Genomic DNA, 22,085 nt, shown 5'->3' with positions numbered 1-22,085 from the left:
TACACGACGTTACTGGAATCACAGTCAAGATTTACGTTAATTTCTTATGCGAAGGACTAGTTCGACGCCTCAGCCGTGTCTGTTGTTGTCATGGGACGGCATAGCTTGCGACGAGGTTTCCCATACGATCGACAGCCCTTGGGCGTGTTTGACTTCTGTGTCCTCGCCCTGACTAACAAATCCCTTAAATTTTTATTTCTTCGATACACAACCCGAGCTGGCTGCTTGAAGATAGTAGCGAGTCGGATGCTCTGTTTCATGATATTGAAATTGCGGTTGAGAATGGCGTTGACCTGCGGAGCACCGGTAGTGTATGTGAGGACCAAATTCGGATCTGATTGTGTATTGGTATTGCTTACCCTTTCTCCCATTATGTGTGCTCGATCTAAGCTGCGGGCACGTTCAAGGGCATCGTCTACTATTTTTGGAGGATATTTTTGGCGTATAAGAGCAGATTTATTTCCTCCGCGTGTCGCTCAAATTGTGCAGATTCGGAACAGATTCTTCTTTATCTGTGGGCCTGGGAGTAAGGAATGCTTGTTTGCAGTGATGAGAGTGGCTACTATACAAATGCAAATATTGCTGACGGTCTGTCGGCTTTTTGTACAGGGACGTGGAAATGCGACCGCCACTCAGTGACAGAGTGACGTCGAGGAAGTGAAGACTGTTTTGGGAGAAGTTGTGCGGAAAGCAGATTGAGCGGTGCAGAGAATTGAAATTGGAAATGAAGTCCAAGAGTGTTTGTTCATTGTCGGCCCACACAAAGAAAATGTCATCCAGGAATGGCTTATAAGATATTGCTTTTACGGCCGAGTTTGCGAGGAAGGGTATTTCTAAAGATGCCATAAAGATATTTGCATAATTTGGCGCCATCTTCGTTCCCATGGCGGTTCCGCTGATTTGCAGATAATGCTTGTCCTCGAACTCAAAGTGATTATATTTCAGTACCAGATTTAGAAGGGTCTCAACTGTATCTCTATCTAATTGCCTAGGTTGGCTGGAGCGAGCATAAGCTTAAACTGCGGAAGCTACGCCCTCGGCGTGAGGTATGTTGGTGTACAAAGATGCGACATTCATAGTGACCAAGTAACCCCCCGCCGGTACCGTCAGGTTTGATACCTCCCGAAGGAAGTGATTTGTGTCTTTAATGTACGAGGGGAATGAAGATGGGATGTCCTCAATGAGACCGTCAATAAAGCTGGATCTGGATATTTTGTTAGTCACTGTTCCATTACTGGAAACGATAGGCCGACCGGGATTATTTATTTTGTGCATTTTGGGTAGTAGGTAGAAACGGCCGGGGCCAGAGTTTTTTGGTATCAATGCTTCTTTTTTTCTATTTCTTTCCTTTTTTTCTTTTTTTTTCTTTTCACTGACCTCCTGGTTCTACATACATGGGACTCCGCCTTCCTCTTGCCCTGCATGTATTTGACAACGACCTGACACCCGGTCTGGTGTCTTCAATACCAGGGCCGAACTGCCGTTTTTTTGTAAACCCTGATGAAGATCAGTCCACTGATTGAAACTGTTGAAATTAAATACTCGTTCTGTTTACCTTGTAGCACCACTCAAATTCTTTACGTTGGAAAGGTAGCCTGAAGAATTCCTCTTTGCCTATATATATATATAGCGAATACCAGTGTACTCAAACTTAACACAACTGTAGCAGCAGCTGTTCTCTGTGAAATTGTTAACTCTTGGCATGAGAACGTATATGGCCTGTCCACCCTAGAGCTACGTTGTGGTCGCTGCACGCACGAGGCTACCTCTACGACGATGGATATTTCCAACCCCGTCTTTTCCGGCGCCTCTATCCCTCGAACGGCGACCAATCCGCCTGCGATGCCCTTTTGGACTGTGACAAGCCCTCAGCATGATCTCCCTGTTTTTGCGGGACTCCGCGGTGACGACGTCGACGAATGGCTCGACAACTACGACCCCGTGAGTTCGTGCAGTTGCTGGACCGTACCCATAAGACGACGCACGTCGCATTTTATTTCAACGGCGTTGCAAACGTGTGCTGCGTCACTCACAAATCCGACATTGCAGATTGGCGAACATTTACCATCTAGCTGTGCGGCAAATCTTCGCTTTCTCCTCTTGCCGTGCAGTTTGCAAGCAGAAGCTGTACAGTCGCCTCCAACTTCTGCGTCAGTCTTACACCTGATACATAGAGGATGTCTTGGCCCTGAGCCACCGCAGCATGACGGAAGCCGAACGCGTTCAAAATGCAATAAAGACATTGGCAATGTAGCGTTCAACACTTCAATCGGGCAAAATCCCGTTTCCGTCCAAGACATCACTTCCACGTGTTAGCGCTTAAACGACTTGCACCCTCTTCGTCTTCAAACGGACGGCAGCGATCCTTAGATTCCAATTTATTCTGATTTGCGTGCTCTCATGCGCACCATTATGCGCAAAGAGGTTAAACTACAAGAACTGAGGCATTGTCCTGCTGCCTGCACCTCAAGCCCAGCCTTCTACAAAGGCGAGGCTGTAAAGCAAGAGGTCACAGCGATGACTACACCCACGGCACCTCTTATTCGGGTAGCGCATCCAACACCCACGTAAACGGATGTTGCTTCGCTACCAGCTCCTGCCGCTATCTCTGTGCCTACTTAGGTTACATATGACAATTTAGGTTCGATGGGAACCAGGATGTTTGGTGCGCCATCCTACCCACATTGGCGTCCGGCTCGTCCGGTTCGTTTGCATTGTGGTATGCGCGGCCATATATCTTGTTTCTGCCGCCGTTGCCAGCAGGATGAGAGACGAGGATATGCTGAGTGTGAGAGAGACCGTATCCGCCGACCATGCACCTACTCTTGCGGACCGTACTCGTCCCCTCAACAGAGTTCTCCATCTCCTCCAGCTGCCCGCAATCCACGTCTTAGTTCCCGTACTGCCAGATGTCGTTCTTCGCCCTATACCGGTGCTCTACAAAACCGCTTTTGCCCACGCCCCACCGTTCTGACAGCACTAGTAAAATTAACTGGTACAGTTTTTGGAGAGAAACTGCTTCCTATCGGTCGTAAGAATTTCCTCCTGCTGGCCCGGTAACATTATGTAACTATTGAAGGTGTTACCGTGTCAGCTCTCGCCGATACCCTTGCCGCCATTTCTGTTCTTTGTAGTTATCTGTGTTCCGTGCTCCTGAATATAAGAACGCCTTACCTTGGGCCTATTTTGCGTGGAACTAATATTGTATTCATTCACTCCAACGGACGGTGTACTGATCGCGTTTTCATCGACGGAGTTACCTACCACATTTAGTTAATTGTCCTTGGCACGTGTATACGCAAACTTATAGCGGGCTCAGAGCTCCTACATTCGGCGTCGGCTGTCATTTTATGCAGAGAGAAAGATTTGCATATCACGGATACAGCGCTTGCACCTTTTACGTACTCTTCACCTTCATGCCTGGATTTGACTGTCCCTGTAGGCTACGTCCTACGTCTTGGCCATGAAGGCGTTGTAGCTGTAACATACAGTCAGATCACCGACGGAAGCACAATAGTCGCTTTTTCTTCCCGCAATATTTTTCGCGGAATTCTCATCGCCGCTTGTGCCGTCCGATTTTCAGTTGGCCGCCTCTTCTGTCTGCCTGCAACAAAACCCCTGGTCCACTGATGTCGCCGAAAGGGATGACTGTAGAAGCTCTCGCTGACCCTCAACCTGTCTCTTTTATTCCGCTTTGCCATTCTTCATCGCCAGCACCAACCTGAGGTTTGTATGGCTCTTTCTCGGTCCCAGCCGTCGTCGGTTCTGACCTAACAGCCACTCAGTCCGTAACCTTACTGGCTGCCTTGGCGAAGCACAAGGACTGTTAAGATAGCTGTTCTCCTGTGTTCAGCCAGACTTCTTTGGCCACATACCGAGTTGAAACCAATGCTTCTACTATAATACAAAGACGCCCCTATCACGTTTGCCCATCCAAACGGAAGGTCACTGAAAAACAGGTTGCTGACATGCTTTCGCGAAAGGAAATACAGCCCTCATCTAGCTCTTTGGCTTCTCCCGTGGTCCAGGTAAAGAAAAAAAGATGGCTTTTTTCGCTTTTGCGTCGATTATCCAGCGCTAAATATCACACGCAATGACGTATATCCCATACCTCGAATCTACGACGCTTTCGATGCGCTACAGGGGGTGCAGTATTTTTCCAGCCTTGACCTTCGATCAGGATATTGGCAAATTCCGATGAACCAGAATAACAACAAAAAAGGACCGTATACGCTATACCGGACTTACTTTATGAATTTAACGTCACACCTTTTGGCCTTTATGACGCTCAAACCACATTTGAGCGCATGATAGACAATGTTCTTCGTGGACCAAAATGGAACACATGCCTCTGTTATCTGGATGATATCAGAATGACATCAAGCCAGATCCCACAAAAATACTGCTGTTCTCTAGTTTCCTGGTCCACAGTAGCAGAACAAATTACGTAGTCTTCTAGGCTTGGCGCGCTATTTTTCTCCGAATTATACATAACTTCACGGCAACAGTGGTCCACTGCACAAGCTAATGGTTACCGGTGCCTCTTTACCGTGGATCAATGACTACGAGCCGGATTTTCAAGCACTTAAGCAACACCTCACTTCCGGACCACTGCTTCGCCACTTCGATGAGAGAGCTCCAACCAAACTTCATATTGACGCAGGCGCCCAAGGTATTAGAGCAGTCCTTCTACAACGTAATGCGGCCTTTGAAGAGCAAGGTATACCATACGTAAGCCAACGAATTTCTCCAGCTGAGTGGAACCACGCCATTACAGATCAAGAGTGTCTGGCTATTATTTGGTCGACTCAGAAATTTCGCCCATACCGTTATTGCCGCCAATTCAGCATTGTCACATACTATCAATGCTCTGTGTTGACTAACATCAATAGAAAACCTTTCAATACACTTTAGACGCTCGATACTCCGCTTGCTGGGATATGACTTTACAATAACGCATAAGTCTGGTAAAAGTCATCACGATGCAGACTCATTGTCTCGCTGCCCCCTCTCACTCTCTCTCGGTAATGCGCCTTCGTCTTCCTCACCATGCCGTCCCAACGCTACGGGTTCAGCCACAGGGATGCTTGTTTCGCTGTCCAGACATTTCTTAGATAATCCGAACGAATGCCCTGCTAAACTCTATTTCTTTACTTTTAAATTAATTATTACTCGTTCGACATGACTTTCCTGATTTTAACAGATAATTCTGTTATTCAATGCTCATTCCATAGATATTCGGAAACTTATGTTCCATATTAATTTAGAATAATCCACCCACTTCATGGCCAATCCCCCTGCCCCGTGGGCAGGAGCCAGACACATGATAGGCAACAACAACGCCTGCCACCCACCAGCTCTTGCTAACGCCCCTGGGCAGGTTGCGCTTTCAGTGCGTTCTAATTTCGTGTTGCTTTGACGGGCATGAACTTACTGCCAAACTCTAATTGATCACATCAGGTGGGTTCACCGAAACACCAAACAACCGCATGCGACGCCAGCTTTGACGATTCCGCCTCCAAGATGGTGTGCTACGCCGCTACGTTTACCATTTGACAGGTAACCGGTGGGCCGCAGTCTTACCTCAATGAAGAATGCCTTCGAGTATTAGAGGCACTTATGACGATGTATTAGCTGGCCAAGACCCGCTGATTCTGGCCTGGCCTATCGACAACGGTGGCCAAATACGTTGCCTCTTGTGGATGATGTCGGCACCGCCGACGATCGACATCTGCTCCTGCCGGTTTATTACAACCTCTGCCATTCCCAGACACACCTTTTGAAGTTGTAGGTAGTGCTTTATACGGTTCCTTGCCTTTGACACCCTTCGGCCACCGTTGGACTGTCGCTTTGGTCGACCATTTACCACGATATGCCAAGACTGCGCCTCTTCGATCCGGTACTACTCCCGAGGTCGCTTACTTTTTCTTGTGCTCTATCGTCTTACGCCACAGGGCTCCTCACTTTTTACTGAGTGACCATGGCAAAGCGCTTAATTCCTACATATTCGACGAAGTTCTTTCGGCCATTGATACCGCGCACAATTCTACTTCGGTCTAAAATTCGCAAACTGACGGCCTTACTGAGTTCTTCCACCGTACGATATCTTACATGATGTCCACGTACGAGCGTCCTGACTGCACTGATTGGGATAAAATTCTTTTTATTTGGTACATGTGCATATAATACAGCTGTTCAACAGTACACTGGCTGCAGCATTGTTTTTTCTTGTGTATGGACGATGTCCTTCCTCCGTATTCGACAGAACATATTTTAGCACCTTTTTCGCCTACCTCGTTCCATCCCCGGCCAAGCACGCAAGCTACTCAAGCTGAGAGGAAACATCGCTACGATGACAGACGCCATGACCTCAGATGTCACCCTGGAGCCGCAGCCCTACTTTGGACTACAGTTCAGACTCCAGGCATATGCGAGAAGCTACTTCAATGCTACATTGACCCATGCACCATTGTGCAAGAAACTTCTGCAGTCAACTATCTCTTAATCCCAGTACATTCAGTCAATGACCACCGCCGCCGGTATGCAGAAATTGTTCACGTTTCGGGCATGAAGCCCTTCCCTCTCCATTGAAGTGTTCTCAAAGATGCAGCGAAGCTGGCTGCTTTCATGGCGGGCAAAATTTAGTGTAAGCACTATAAAGGTATTTCATCATTTTCATATGTGCATAGCCATCATCATCCCTGACCTTCTATTTCTTCACGCGTGAACCGGAGCCGTTCAACATACAACCTTCCCAATCTGTTTTTATTGCAATCTTCTGACGTCAAATTCACTTAACCGACGACGCAAACAACCAGCAGTAACCCGCCGCACTGTTTGAAAAGGCCATTCAAACGCGGTCATCGTTTCAAGGAGGACACCTATTTTGGTTTCAAAGCGAATAACATTGTCTACACTGAGCAGTTTTTCTTATCTAATTAGTCGTCATGAGGCGAGAAGCACGCTGAAGTGCAGAGCGTTTCGATTGGGCCGAACCAGCACAGTTGAAGCAGATAACCGGATGAAAAGGGTGGTACTGGTGTCTGCGATTAGTTTGTTTCTTCTTACTTAGCGTGCAATGGCTGGTCAAAAATCGCATCTGCGAGCAAATAAAGGTTAAAAATGGCGCTAAAAGAGATCCTCAGCAAAGTAGAGTTTGCAGAGCGGTGTCGTATACATGCCCTTTGGTATCGATAGCGTTACACTGCCCCGCAAAAATGTTTATTATGCGAAAATAAATCCATGTTCCCTGGCAGTTCCGACTTACCAGGGCCAGTGCAATCGGTGGGCAGCCATCTTCCATTCCTTTTGGAACAGGGCGCTGCCGGCTACTCAGAAAAAAAAAAAAAAACTGTTTTCTTCGGCGTATTGATGTGGCTTTGACTCACTTTGATGCTTTGAGTTTTCGCGGTTTTATCACGTCGCGTGACAGACAGGCGAAGCGAGCGCAGCCCAAAAATGATTGGCCAATAGCAGGAGGCTAATGGCGAAAAAGAGGTCGAATCAGAAATAATTGTGCTGATTTCGTTTGATATAATCACGCATAATCAGTGTGCACATATAATACCAAATGGGGCGTTTTTTCGCCATTTTCGAAACGTCGCGTGACCGACTGGCGACGTGGAGGTGGTCCGAAAAGTTTTTGACCAATCCTGGAGGGCTGACTGCAGAATTGGAATAGGAAACTTTGGAATATCTTTAGGCTATAGCGCCCCTGGCCCGTTTCCTCTTTGGAATAAAGCACGCTTGGCAGCTTGGTTGCTGTCTTATACTATGCAGGTTGTTTCAGCGAACACTTCCAAATTTTTTTAAAGCTTGCCTATGGCAGACAGCTCAATTCCAGTTGATGAGCCGGTCTGCTTGAAGCGGCGGACACTACTTGCAAAAACAACTGAAATGTAAAATTGATTAGTTAACAAGAAATCAGTAATTAACTTTTTAGCTAATTATCTCATGACCCATATTGCCATTTTCAATTTCTAGCAATGAACTTCGCAAGGCGGATCATTTGGAACGGATTCTGAGGACGACACCGCTTTCGATATATAAATTCCTGAACTTTGCGGAGAAATGCATTGGCCTTCCAGTTACTTGTGTGTTTCAGTGCATGAAACGGCGTTTTGTTAACAAATTAACTGGAACGCCAATGCATTTCTCCGCAAGATTTGGGATTTATATCTCGAAACTGGTGTCATCTTGAAAATTTGTTACAAGTAGATCCGCCTTGCGAACCCCCCGGCTAAAATTTGTACATTGCACTATGAGCCAAAATGTAGCTAGTTAAAAACTTAATTAGCGAATTTTCATGAATTAGTCGATTTTGCATCTCAATTTTTTGTGCGAGTATCGTCTGCCGCTTTGAGTAACCACCTCATGCACTAGAGTAGTGACGTCTGCCAGAGGCACCTTGTAAACATTTTTGAAAGTGTTCGCTTACACACCCTGTATATGTATATATATATGTACGATTTATGGGTCTTACGTAATAATAGCCAGTGAGTGCGCTAACGTTATATAGTCATAGTTTTTCCCAGAATTAGGTTGCCTAAATAAACCAGCGCTCCGCTTAACTGTACTAACGCCTCGTAAATAATGAGTATTTGAATGTATATAAACGTGGGTCGCACATATTTCAATTTCCTGCATTTAGGTGGTATGGTATTTAACGAACTATGTTTGTGCATATTGCACTGCATAAAATAATCATTTATTGTTTTGCGTGTGTTATTTTCTATCTGAACTATAAATTATTACTATATTGCATCTATGTTGAGAATGGTGGTGTGATATGCACAGCAGTGCGCCATGTAGGCTCCATTACACAGGAAGTAATATCTGCTGGCAGGCTTTATAGTACGTAGCTCCTGTCTGTCATTCTTTAACAAAGGAAACGCCGTAAGTTAATAAATTTAAGTAAGCTGCATTTAACTGCGCCTTCAGCCAACGGAGGCTTTCTGTAATGTCAAGGCACTAAATGTAGCCCCCTCTTGTATCGTAGACACTTCCGTACGCATAGAACAGAAGTTCTGTTTGCACCGGCTTTTCAACCTTGCGGTCAGAATGAACGCCTTAGCAAGGCCTTAAAAAGGATACGATAGGCCAGAAAGAGAAACAAGCAAACAATGGAAATACGTGAAGACGTTATAGAAGAGTTATAGCATCTTTATGTTCTCTTTATACCATTCCTGCATCTATCCTCGTCGTAGTCCTTCGGGTTCTCTTAAATTTAATCCACCCAGAAACTATGCAGTCCACCGATTTCAGTGACTGCGATGGTTGTTGAGGATGCGAGCAGAAAAGATGCACTTAGATTTCCGCCCTTTCCGTGTCGGTGGTGACTGTCATTGGGCGGAGAATCGCAGGAGTGATACGCCTTTTCTATGTGTGCATCGGCATTATTCTCGGAGCTCATGCGTCGGTGGCATTTCTTTTATTCCCATTCTCAATTCAGCAATAAATTTCTTTGAAACGAATGATCACATGATTTAGGCTGAGCGAAGAGCGAGATAAGATTATTGCGAGCATCTTTAGTAGGAGCAGGACGGAGTTTGTGTTTTTAATCCCAGTTGTTTTTTTTTTTTTAGCAACCTCAGTATTTGAAATCATTCTAGAAACGTTAATGAGAACTTCGCGCTCCCTGACACGTATACTCACTGAAATGGCGGCGTAGACCTCTAAAACTAGCCATCCCGAAGTGACATCATCACAAGAGACGATAGAAGCCTTCTTGTTGAGGTATGTGCATAGAATGGGTGGGAACAAGCCTTGACAGGTTATTCTAAATATGATGGGCACTTGACTTCTGCGCATTCTGACTTCTGCCGATGGGATCCGCGCTTGTGGGACATATAAATTGCAGCAGAAGGCAAGAGCACGTTAGCAGGGAAAGCATTTTGAAAGCAAGTACATAGAGAAAAACGGCGACAGGTACATCATTCACATGTACTTTTCTTTGTACCGCTAGGAAGGCGCCTTTTTAGAGCTTGTGGGTTAAACACTAATCACCATTTATCTGCTTGTTTTCTCTTGTTCTACCTACTATATTGCGGTTTTGCTGATGACTTGAAGCTACCGTGTATAATTTTTTATCTAAATTTGAAGGCCCAATAAGACATCTGGTAGTAACACATGTCCTGTCTATACTTCTTTTAGTATAGGTGAGTTTGCCCATCACATCTAGCATCACCCGTGACGCCTTTTAAACCAGACAGCATAGGCTATTAAGGCTCCGAGGAAATTCACGAGTGAGGGGATTGTGGTAGGGAGGGTTGCCCCATCACGAAGAAGAAAAGGTAAAGAGTTTCGCCCTTACATAGAGGTTTCGGACGTCCGGCAACATTTATACGCCTGTGCCCAAATTTATGGACACGCGTTTGAAGTGCGCATAACTGAGAAGGGATGATTGTGCAGCAAATCACCGACGGTAATACCACTGTTCCGATCATGTGCCTTTCGCGCAGAGGCTGTGTCGACAATTCTCGGTCGATGGTTGTTTACAGTGGCTTTAGCACTTTTTCCAGAGGTTCCTGTCGCAATCCCCAAGAGGACTGGCCGTAGTATAGATAACTGTGTCTAAACGATCGAAGAAGTTGGCCCTTAATTCCGCCAATTGCTACCTCTTGGTTTAAGGGCTCATTGTACATAGGTAAAGCACCAATACGATTCCTGAAAACAGTGTTTTGAGTCTGACGGTTTCATCGTCTGCTTCAAAGCCCCGCAATGTCATCTTTAGCCTATTTTATGGCCACTGCAGGATGGAGGCCTCTCCCAGCGATCTCCTGGGAGAGGCCAAGCGATTCCAGCTTGCGACTGCAAATTTCCTTTCATCACCCCAACCAGTTTTCTGCCATCCTCGACTGCGCTTCTCTTCTCCTGGTGCCCATTCTGTAACTGTAATAGTACGCCGGTTATCAGTCCTACGCATTAAATGGTCTGCTGAGCGCCATTTTTTCTCTTCTAGTCAATTAGAATATACGCTAGTGCAGGTTGCTCTCTGATCCACACCACTTTATTCCTGTTTCTTAATGTTAGGCCTAACATTCTTCGTTCCGCCGTTTCTTGCGCGGCCTTTAACTGTTAGCACCAGTACAATGCACTGATTGTACAGCTTTCTTTTCATTAGTAGTGATAAGCTTCCAGTCAGGATCTGGCGATAGAGATGAGAGATGGTCCTAAAGAAAAGCCTCGGCGGGGAAGCCATGAACTCTGGGTTCTTGCATACCGGTTAAGAGTGGCGTTATTCAGTGACGATGGAGGGCGTAAACATAATCGATTTGAAGCGAATTTATGAATGCGAGGTAGCAGTATCGGCCCTTAGGCAATTCATGCGGTGGCAGTGTCGGCAACAGAGGCGAAACTTGAATTAGTAAGACTACGCATTAGTGAAATGATACATTTATTGCTGCAAGTTGGCTTGAAAGTGTGATATTGCAAGAGACTAAGATTTTCTAGTTTAGAGTTCAACTAAATACCATTAGTTACTCTTAAAAAAATAAATTATACGTATGAATTTTCGTGCCGTTTTCAAAAATCTTCTTAGTTCCTAATAGAGTATTTCCAAATTGAAGCAGAAACAGATACTACTGAATGAACATGGTGCCCACGAACATTTGTGGCAGTATCGTGGAATTTAAGCTTCTACAATGATATTATGAAGATGCGACCTAAAGCAATTCCAATAGTTTTAGGTGCCGGCACCAGCCGGCAAGCATGACAACTTTCTCGTTTAAGAGCTTCGTCTGGGAAAGGCACTAAACAACGCTAAAGCGATGTCACAAGACGGTGGCAGTATTTCCACATTAAAGCTTTTCTATCTCCATAACGCAGTTAAAAAATTTGTACATCGTGGTGCTCTTTTCTATAATTTGTCTTCCTGTCTACTTACACCATAATCGTTTATCCATCGCGCAATTATCGGGGCACAATATAAAACGAGAATCCGAATAATGCAAATAAAGAAAAATGAATTCACTGACGTAAGCTTTAGGGTCAAGCTATTGGCCTATACGCTTTCAGTAATGCGTCAAATTAAGGCAGCCTAATTTCAGTCTGAAAAAGTAAAATTCATGTTTTTTGTTTGTTGCACCGCGCTTTTCGCCTCTTAACGCTTTGTTTCACCTTCAGCATAAGCGCTGCTCTAGTTTTACTTTGGTTCGATACGCGCCGCGCTCTCTGACGCATAAATATGCCTTGTTTATCTCGTAGGCTACGAAGCGGTGAGTCTCGTGTTGAACGTTTGTAATTTCACACGTCTGCCGTCATAAGGTGCTAGCGGGTTTGCTAGCAGCTGCACTGAGCTTTCTAAGAGTTCAAACATCAAGCGTCCCATGGCAAGGTATTTGGTAAACATTTCAAATGAGAGCGCCGGATTAACCCATAGGGAACACAGAATAAAGAATGTTAGCTAAGATCCCGCAAGAAACTTCTCACCCACTCCCTCCACTGCTATCTCGAACTGCGCTGTCGGCATATGGATCGTCAAGAAGAAATCAGCCAGACGACAAGGCGTTTGCTCGGTGTAAATCATAATTAAATCACGTAATCACATAATTAATTACGTAATCACGTAAATAAATCACGCTGCACCAACTGAACGTAAGACGGCAATGAATGATGGCTAATTTTTGTTGTGGGAGCTGTGGAACCACGTTTCGCCGCTTCGCTGTAGCAAGACTCTGTTGTGGTTGCAGGTACGTCAGTCTTTGTGATATTTTGTAGAATTCGTATAAGGTTTCTTTTTTGTATTGTTAAGAATTATGCACGCTTTGTGATTGTATATGACGAGATTTTTTTTTTGTTTCTATTCCTCTAAATAACATCACGCGTTTGTGGCAACCTAACTATCGGAGATCAGTCCCACCTTTCTTTTATTGTTCGAAAACTCATGTGCGATAACTTCATTCTTCGCAGTCAACGAGCAATAGACACCACAATTTTCTGCTGTCAAAATCGCGGTAGCACAACCATGAAAATTTCTTCTATAACACAACTACAAGTGAAGAAGACTATGCGCGCATTGTGCAGCTGCTGAGTGCTGCAAGCGGTGGTTCTTCCACCCTGAAGCCCTCCTGCAGGAGACTGCATATTTAGGATTTCCGGCAGAGCCAAGCCACACGTTAGAGATCACACTGCATCTTATGGGAGAAAAGTCACCGAAAGCTAACCATGGGCGCTGTAACGTAAAGCTATTCCAAGCTCTTTTATTCCAATTCTGCAATCAGCCATTAGGTCAAAATCTTCGGGCCACCCCCACGAATTTGCCTGTCTGCCATGTGGCATATACTACGTCATGTAGTAGTGACGGCGAAGAAAGTAACAAAACTGTGAATGACGAAACTGGCGTTTTCTTCGCAGAACCTGGGCCCTCAAACCAAGTGACAATGAACCTACAACGAAAGCGGTGAACACTCTCGCCGATGATCGAAAATGTGATCAGCTAGTCAAGCGCGTAGGCTTTCATACATGACTCAGAATGTTCCAGAGTAATCGCTGCTGCCCGAGTGTCCCCCAGAAGGTACTACACAATACGCGTTGCGCGTTCAATCAGTTTAGACAAGGTTCGGCGGCAAGAAGCCGCGTGGATTGTATCCTATCTATGCATCGTATCTGGAGCAGCGCTGGCTTCGCATCTACGGCACGTGTGACGTGACCGATATCTGTATCGCACATGACACCTGGCTGTGAGGGAACACACCCTCTCCCAGCTATTGTATATATACACGGCTGTTGAATTAACAGGGACATTTTCTGTTCCCCTGGCTTGGAGCCTCTGGTCATGTATCGCCTGCGGCACCACACGTTACATTGTGTCAGAAGTGGGATTAACGCCGACGTGCACTCTTGGTGAACCGAAGATGTTACTACAAGACCAGCCCCATGGACTTCCTGAAGCCACCAGGCCCACTGAGCCCGACTGGCGAAATTGCCGAAAACTGGCAGGCATTCAAGCAAAGGTTTGAATTTTTGCCGGCCGCATCAGAACAGCCAACCGGCATGTCTCGAACGGAATCATGCAAGACAGCACTTCTGCTGAGCGTTGCTGGCGAGGAAGCCATCGAGATCTTCAACACGTTCAGCTTTGGTGAAGATGAGAACAGAAATGACTACACCACTGTCATTGCGAAGTTCGATGCATACTGTGCGGTGTAGCAGAACGAAGTCCATGAGCGCTACGTTTTCCGCACGCGAGTTCAGACCTCTGCTGAGCTTTTCGAACCTTTGTTGCGAGACTTAAAGAACCAGACGAGAGCATGCAATTGTGGCTCCCAAATGGACGCAATGATAAGGGATCAAATTGTTTATGGAACTAACGACGAGAAACTTCGGGAAAGGTTGCTGCGGGACACTACGCTGAATTTCAGTGAAGGCTGAGCAGGTTGATAAAGCCGCTGTAGTGGCAGCAACGCAACCAAATGGTCGGGCACGGGTGGAAAGCCACATTGACACGATGGGTAAAGAACACCAAAGTAAACAAAGTGAGTTGGCCAGACATTACAAGTGTCCTAAGTGCGCACGTATGCACCCGCCACGAAGGTGTGCCGCATTCGGGAGAACATGTCGCAGCGTCAACGCCCTAACAATTTTGGTATCTGCTGCAGACGATTTGTCGATATTGGCGAACTTCAGGGCGGGGAACATAACTTTGTAATTTTGGTGTGTCAAGCTGCGCAGCAAGCTAACAAGACTGGACAATTTCGCCCCAATCGAGAACGTACCACTTGAATTCAAGGTCGATACAGGAGCGCAAGCAAACCTACTACCTTTCGGGTGCTGCCATAAAATTCGCCCCAAGCCGTCCTTGAAACCAAGCAGCGTGAGGCTACGTTCGTATGGCGGATGGGTTATCAAGCATGATGGTGTCATTCGCACAGAATTAGCACTAGGTGACCGTCACGCTGTCCACGACTTCTTCGTGGTGTCCAAGGGGCATCAGGCCATCCTGGGCTTGCAGGCCAGCGAAAATCTTGGACTTGTGCCACGCATGCACGCCGTATCTCGAAACAGTTCTGAGGAAGTCGCAACAAACTTTCGCCACTTGTTCACAGGGACCGGTTGCGTGGAAAGAGTTCATCGAATGGTTCTACGTGACCACGCTACACCAATCGTCCAAGAAGCCCGACGAGTACCTCTGGCTCTACAGGAATCCTTGCGAGAACTAGGACGCGTGAAGCGCGCAGGAATCATAACCAAAGTAACCGACACCACAGACTGGGCAAGCCCATTGGTCATTGTTAGAAAGAAAGACGGGAAAATTTGAGTATGTATTGACCCCACGAGGATTAAGCAATGCATCAAGAGAACATTACGCAATGCCGCGAAGGAAAGACATAGAGTCAGACTTAGCGGGCGCTACAGTTTTCACTCGTCTTGACGCGAACTCTGCTTTTCACCAAATTCTGTCGGACAACAAGACCTCACGAATTTGCACATTTGCAACGCCGTTCGGACGCTACAGATTTCTGCGCTTACCGTTTGGTAAATCATCGGCGCCTGAGGTATTTCAGACAAATCTAAATTAAATTGTTGCAGGTATTCCTGGGGTCAGAGTATACGTTGACGTTTTACTAGTGTGGGGGTCGTCGAGGCAGGAGCATGACAGGCACCGGCAGTCGGTACTGCAAGCAGCAGAATGCGGCGGACAGACGTTTATTACGAACAAGTGTTCCATTGGTGTCGGCAAAATTGAGTTTTTTGGTGACGTCATTGACCAGGAAGGTATCAAGCCAAGCCCGTCGCTGACAAAATGAATGGTACAAATTCTACCGCCGACCGAGAAGCTCGGAGTATAGAGGATGCTAGGAACCGTGAATTATTTCGGCGAGTTTGTGCCGTCACTGGCCCAAAGACGACGCTCCTCAGAAATCTTTTAAAGAAGAATACTGCACTTGAGTGGACGCCTAATCACGCTGTCACTGGCCCAAAGACGGCGCTCCTCAGAAATCTTTTAAAGAAGAATACTGCGCTTGAGTGGACGCCTAATCACGCTGAAGAGTGAAGGCAGCTTCGTGGAAGTTTAAGTAGAGAGTCTTTACAAGCTGCGTTCGATCGAACAAAAGCAACAAAAGTGTCATGTGCTGCATCGCGAAACGGAATCGGCGCAACACACTTGCAGTGCCACCAGGACACATGTAAGCCAGTCGCGTATGCCTCGCGGGCACTCACAGAGTGCGAACAGTGTTACTCGCAAATTGAAAAGGAGGCGATGGCGGTAGCATATGGCTGCGAGAAGTTTAACCATTTCGTCTACGGTCGGTCGTTTATTCTTGAAACTGATCACCACCCCTTGATTTCCGTCTCGCAGAAGGCCATTAGGGACATGCCCCGGAGGTTGCAGGGGTTTTTCCTCCGCCTTCTTCGCTACGACTTAAACTTCAGTTCACACCAGGGAAGCAACGGCTTCTCGCCCACATGACGTCACGTGTAACAACCTGACCCATCACAGAAAACGACGTCATCAACGACGACACTGAAGTGCACGCAGGAAGTGTTGTCTCCTCACTTGTCACCGATAACACCTGGAAGAGGTTGGCTGCGGAAACTAGTCGGGATGACGAATTAAAGCAAGTTCTTGGGGACCTGGCGGCAGGAAAAGCACTCCAAGGCAATTGAAAGTCTTTTGGAGGCGAGCTTGCTCACGTGAACGGAGTCCTCTTAAAAGGGTGTAAAGTTGTAATTCCAGCTACCATGACGATGGAAATTTGGAATGCATTCATCGAGGCCATCTAGGCATCAATAAATGCAAGTCACGGGCCAGGCATCTGGTCTTCTGGCCAGGAATCAACCGTGAAATAGCAGCTTTCGCACAGGCACGTTCTGCATGCAAAAGGTACGCGTACAGACAGCCTCACGAGCCTTTAAAGTTACGCCGAGTACCTGATAAACCGTGGCATCATGTCGGCATGATATTTTTGAGCATAGTGGACGGCCATACCTCTGCGCCTACGACGCATTATCAAACTTTCATGAATTAGAGCTGCTAAAAGATACTACCGCGAAAACAGTCATTGAAGCAGCAAGTGCAATTTTTGCTAGAGACGGCATACCAGTTGAAGTTTGTTCGGATAATTGTCCACAGTTTTCTAGCCACGCTTCTGCTGCATTTGCGCGAAGGAACCACTTCAACCACACCACTTCTAGCTCTAAGTACCCCCACTCCAACGGTCCGGCGGAAAAAGGCGTACAAGTAGTTACGAGGATTTTAAAGAAGAGCAGTCAAATGAATCAAGAGTTTTGGCTTTTGCCTACACTTTCTGCCTACGACAACAAGAACATTTTGAATGCCACTTACCCACTGGCGCACGTAAAAGGTGCTATATATTAGCGCTTGGGCCCTTTAGCAGGTGTTTTGGTTCAGGTAGTGAAATACAGCCAGGGGTCACCGAGAATACTGTATTGATACCAATACGCTTTAAATGTCCAACAACTCATGTTTTCACAAATATTTTCCTGAATATAGCAGCGTGGTGAGTCGTGAATATATTGTTCTCAGCCCCTAACGTGGTGAGAAAGACTTGCTGCTGTCTCAATAATACTAAGACACAAAAACAAAACGCTGCGCAGAGCACGCTGAACGAACCCGCCGTGGTTGCTCAGTGGCGAGGGTGTTGGTTATGGTGCTGCTGAGCACGAGGTCCCGGGATCGAATCCCGGCCACGGCCGCCGCATTTCGATGGGGGCTAAATATGAAAACACCCGTTTGCCTATACTTAGGTGCGCGTTAAGAAACCCCAGGTGGTAGAAATTTCTGGAGTCCTCCACTACAGCGTGCCACAGAATCAGAAAGTGGTTTTGGCATGCAAAACGCCATAATTTATTTTCATTTAGCACGCTGAACATAAGAAAACATTTTTTATAACTTTTGCTTGGCTTAAGGTGGTATGCTCCATGAAATTTGGGGTATGATTGACAAACAAAGAAATAGCAATTGCCTTTCATGACAACCCACATCGAAACACTAAACAATATAGAGGCGTCAGTGGCTAAGTACGCGTAAATGTAGCTACGGTGTCAGGTGGACAGACTGAATGGAGCTTGTGCTACTGAAATTCATTTATTTAAAGCCCATGGCTGCATATTTACCAATATTTATCACTAACATGTCCTGGTCAAAACACATTAATTTCATTTGCACTAAAGCAATCCGGAAGCTAGGGTATTTGAGGCGCAATTTCAACAATTCTCCAAAGGAAACTAAGTTACTAATGTATAAAACTTTAATTCGCCAAATCCTAGATTATGCGTCTCCTGTCTGGAACCCTAATTAGCAGTGCGACATTAACTCCATTGTGAGCATACAACGAAAATCTATTGGGTTCATATATCGTCGCTATGATCATTATTTGTCACCGTTTCGTGCCTAATCGTCTTTGAACCTAACCCCTTTATCCATACGCTGCCACATTGAGTCATTGAAGTTTCTGCATGGCATCGTCAATTTTTCTTATCGTGTCTCACATCCCATATATATTCCTTCAGACATTCTTCGGTCACGTAGGAGTCACCATAGCCTTAATAATAAGCCTTACTTTGCTCGATCTAAAAAATTTAAATACAGCTTTTTGCCACGTACTATTGAATTCTGGAACTTAATTCCCGGAACAATTAGGTCACTGCCATTAAACGATTCCCTGTTAAAAATTAACTACACCTGATTTTATGTATTTTCTTGTTGTTACAGTGTATTGACTCATTCTCGTTTTTGTACTGACTCTCAGTGTTGCTGTTATGTTGAGTTTCATTGGGGTCATCTGCCTTATTTCTTATTTCGTTCTTGTGTAACAATTTGTAATATGTTATTGTTTACTTGTTTTTTGTATGACCTCTTTTCTTTTTTTGTCTAACCCACTCCTGCAATAGCCCCATAAAGGGGCTGCAGTATGTATAAATAAATAAATAAAATAATATTAGTGATGAACATATCCTAAAAAACACCGATTAGCATGCCAAATAAAAAAAAAAGAAGAATAACATGTTGGGCGAAGTTTTGGGACACTGAAACGCCGAAGTGGAAACAGAAACACAAGTACAAATAAAGCTCGAGCGCATGCACATCCGTACAATGCAGTCGCATAATAAAATCAGAATAAAGAATAAAATGAACCTGCACTAACCAAATGAGATACGTTCTCACACTTGCGCGCCAAAACCACGATCTGAATACGAAGCAGGCCGTAAAGGGGCGTTCTGGATTAAACTTGACTACCTTGACTTCAATACCATGTACACAATGCTTGTAAAATACTGCCTTTCTTGCATTGCGTCCTTAATGGATGCAGCAGCCGCGAGGGGGGGTTGGGCCCGTGACTTTGAACTCAGCAGCATCTTGACCGGGATTCCATGGCAGGTCCCAGAGTGCTTGTCGTAAAATTGAGCAGCAGCCGCAGCAGTATATAACATTCAATTGTGAATTAGCTAAGAAGTGTCATCCTTTTTATTCGCGATATACTATAAGAGCAAAAATGCCTTGCGCGTTCATATAAACACATGTGTTTATATGATGAAGAAACGTGCGTGTTTCTCGACATGACATCACAAGAGCAAGAAGACTGGGTGCTTCTTCCGTTTTTACTGTTTTGATCTTGATGTGCTCATCCCGGTTGTACAACTCACAAGATAAAGAGCATGCCCCAGCTTCCAAATGTGAGCGAAAAATAGGCTATTCAACGAACGAACAGTAGAATGCTGCAGAGGCAAACTTCGACGCTCGCCCGATATCGGGGCCTACCATAGAGGGGTATCAAATTTTGCTCATAGCTGTTCGCCGGCAGGATAACTAAATATTAGGGTAGAATTGTCCCCAAAATTGTACCCATGCAATGGGCTCCAAGAAACGATTGTATCAGTGATACACCTCTTTAAATAATGATCGCCGCAGCATGCGCATACCCTCAATCAAAATTTGTGACACTACCCTGCGTTACTTTGCGTCCTTTTATGCACCTTTCTTGCTTGAAACAAGCAGACGCCGCCTTCATGTATAAGGAATATGCCAGTGGGACCGTAAGGACATATAAACAATCACGTAATCACATAAACAATGGCATAAAATGTGCAGGAAAGCCAACACAAGACAATATTTTATTGCAGAGATGCCCAATTAGAGGAGAATATCAATGGGTTACCTCCTGCACTCAGCATAATTATTTCCATAAGAAGTAGCCAAGTAATACTCAAGCTTGTTCGATGGATGTAATGCACAGCACACGTTTGCGAACTTGGCATTCGTGTAGGGCATGAGACCATGCTTTATGTTATTGTTTTCTTGCTGCCCTTATAGGCCGCGAGGGACACTACGGTGGTAAAGACCCAGGCGTGACGTAAACCGAACGCCAACTCCGAAATAATTATTTCTATAGCAAGGACTATTGATACAAAAATTAGTGTTTACAAGCAAATTATTAATTGAAGATTAAATGCATTGTTCCAGCAAGAATTGTGTCTCTTACCGTGTCAGCTGCTCTCGCTGCGTATATATAATAAAGCTGTCTCGGACGGCCGCGCCCCAACGCGCGTCACGCAATGTGTAAATGTCCGTTACTGCTACTGCTGCGAACTCGCCTAGGTTACTGCTTTCCTAAACAAGGATCTGCTATGCAACAGTATACTTTTCTGTGACCATGCAAATGTTGGCGAATGTCGGACTCACCGTCCCTACGGGTCCTGGCAAGCCAACTCGTGGACAGAGGCTCAGTGGGCAGCGGCAGTCCAGCGGCGGTGGCCGGCTGCTGTGGCAAAGGTGCCAGCAGCAGCATCGACGCCGTCGCGACCACCAGCGCCCACCACTGTCGTGTCCTGCGCAGTGCCGGCGAACACGTGTATTCCTGAGTTCGGCAACAGACTGCCGTCCAGCATCGCCGCGACGCCCCCGTCGGCGGCATCAGCCGTCCCGTGCCACGGGTGCGTGCTCCACGTGGGCCGGTTTCTCCGGCGCTTCCACCGACGCGAGTGCCATCTCTCCGAGGAGAACGAAAAGGGGAGCTGAAACGTCGTCGACCCGTCGGTTTCGGTGGATGAAACTAGGTACACTACGGAGAATGCTTCGTCGAGGGATGCCACCGTTCAGGCATAAACGGGGCGGCCGGTACTTGTCGTTTTGTCGCTTTCTGCGCTGTCCACAAGGAAGTTCTTACGCAGGAGGCGCATGTCAGCGCACCACGAGCTCTCGTAACTTGTAGCCTCTTGTTGCCGATGCTTGAGTGAGTTGTGCGCCTCTATAGTGAAAGAAATTTCTTAGGATTCATAAACCACGCGTTCGTACTTTGTAGTGACTGCATAGCAAGCAGAAGACGTAGCTGCACGGCGACAATATGTGTAATGCCAACGTCGGTTTTCAGTATCGAAATCAAGGATCAGCAGACGGAGTTTCAAAGCCAGCGTCTGAACAAAGCGCAGGACAGGAGACATGGAATGCAGTTGCTTATGTCCAAATTGGCACCGGTTTCGCCTTACCGGCACTGACCACGTCCTCGAAAGGATAGCTCCACAGGTGCACGCATTAAGCATTCACGCCGCTCTGCCCAAAGCGTTTTTTTTTTCTTCAATAGAATGCCCGCTTTATATTAAATCGCAATACGTTTGGACTTGAATCATTTCAACATATGCGAACAAAAGCGTGAGCAGCGGGCTAAGTCAGACGAGATATCCACAAATATATTGAGAATACGTGGAGCACACGTGCTCAGATAAAATGCGGCTTTGGGGGGCCAGTATAACAGGGCCCAAAGTGACGCTTAGCGGCTGGTCACTAGAACTCTTGCGCAAGCAACACGGCAACCGACGGCTCAATTGGAAGAAGCGTCGTCGCAGGCGCACCCACTGATTCGAATTGAGTTTGCCTTTCCGAAGGCGCGGCTACACACAAAACGCGATGGCACGGCTAACAGACAAACTAAGACGCACCGTCACTGTGCGTACGCGCACACGCACTCTTAGCAGCAGCCGAGCGCAGACGAAGCGATTCGGAAACGTGGACGTACGTCGAGCGATGCCCTCGGAGCAAAGTGGAAAGCGAACGTCCTACCTCCGGCTAGCGCAGCGCGTGTGGACGGTGGCTCGCGACTGCGCCGGCTAACGAGCGACGTGCCGCG

General features: G+C 46.3%; 1 protein-coding gene across 1 annotated transcript in view; it reads right to left on the bottom strand.

The window, feature by feature from the left end:
- Positions 1-21,859, bottom strand: part of LOC126530015 (uncharacterized) — a 301,615-nt gene extending 279,756 nt beyond the window's left edge. The window contains exon 1 of the mRNA XM_050177484.3: positions 20,645-21,859. Within this exon, the coding sequence (XP_050033441.1) occupies positions 20,645-20,876 (232 nt within the window). The 5' untranslated portion in view covers positions 20,877-21,859. The remainder of the gene's footprint in view (positions 1-20,644) is intronic.
- Between the last annotated feature and the right edge of the window lie 226 nt (positions 21,860-22,085).

This window comes from Dermacentor andersoni, chromosome 5, assembly GCF_023375885.2.
Source record: "Dermacentor andersoni chromosome 5, qqDerAnde1_hic_scaffold, whole genome shotgun sequence".
Lineage (NCBI taxonomy): Eukaryota > Metazoa > Arthropoda > Arachnida > Ixodida > Ixodidae > Dermacentor > Dermacentor andersoni.
The sequence above is the reverse complement of the archived record's forward strand: the minus strand, read 5'-3'. Positions and strand labels throughout refer to the sequence as shown.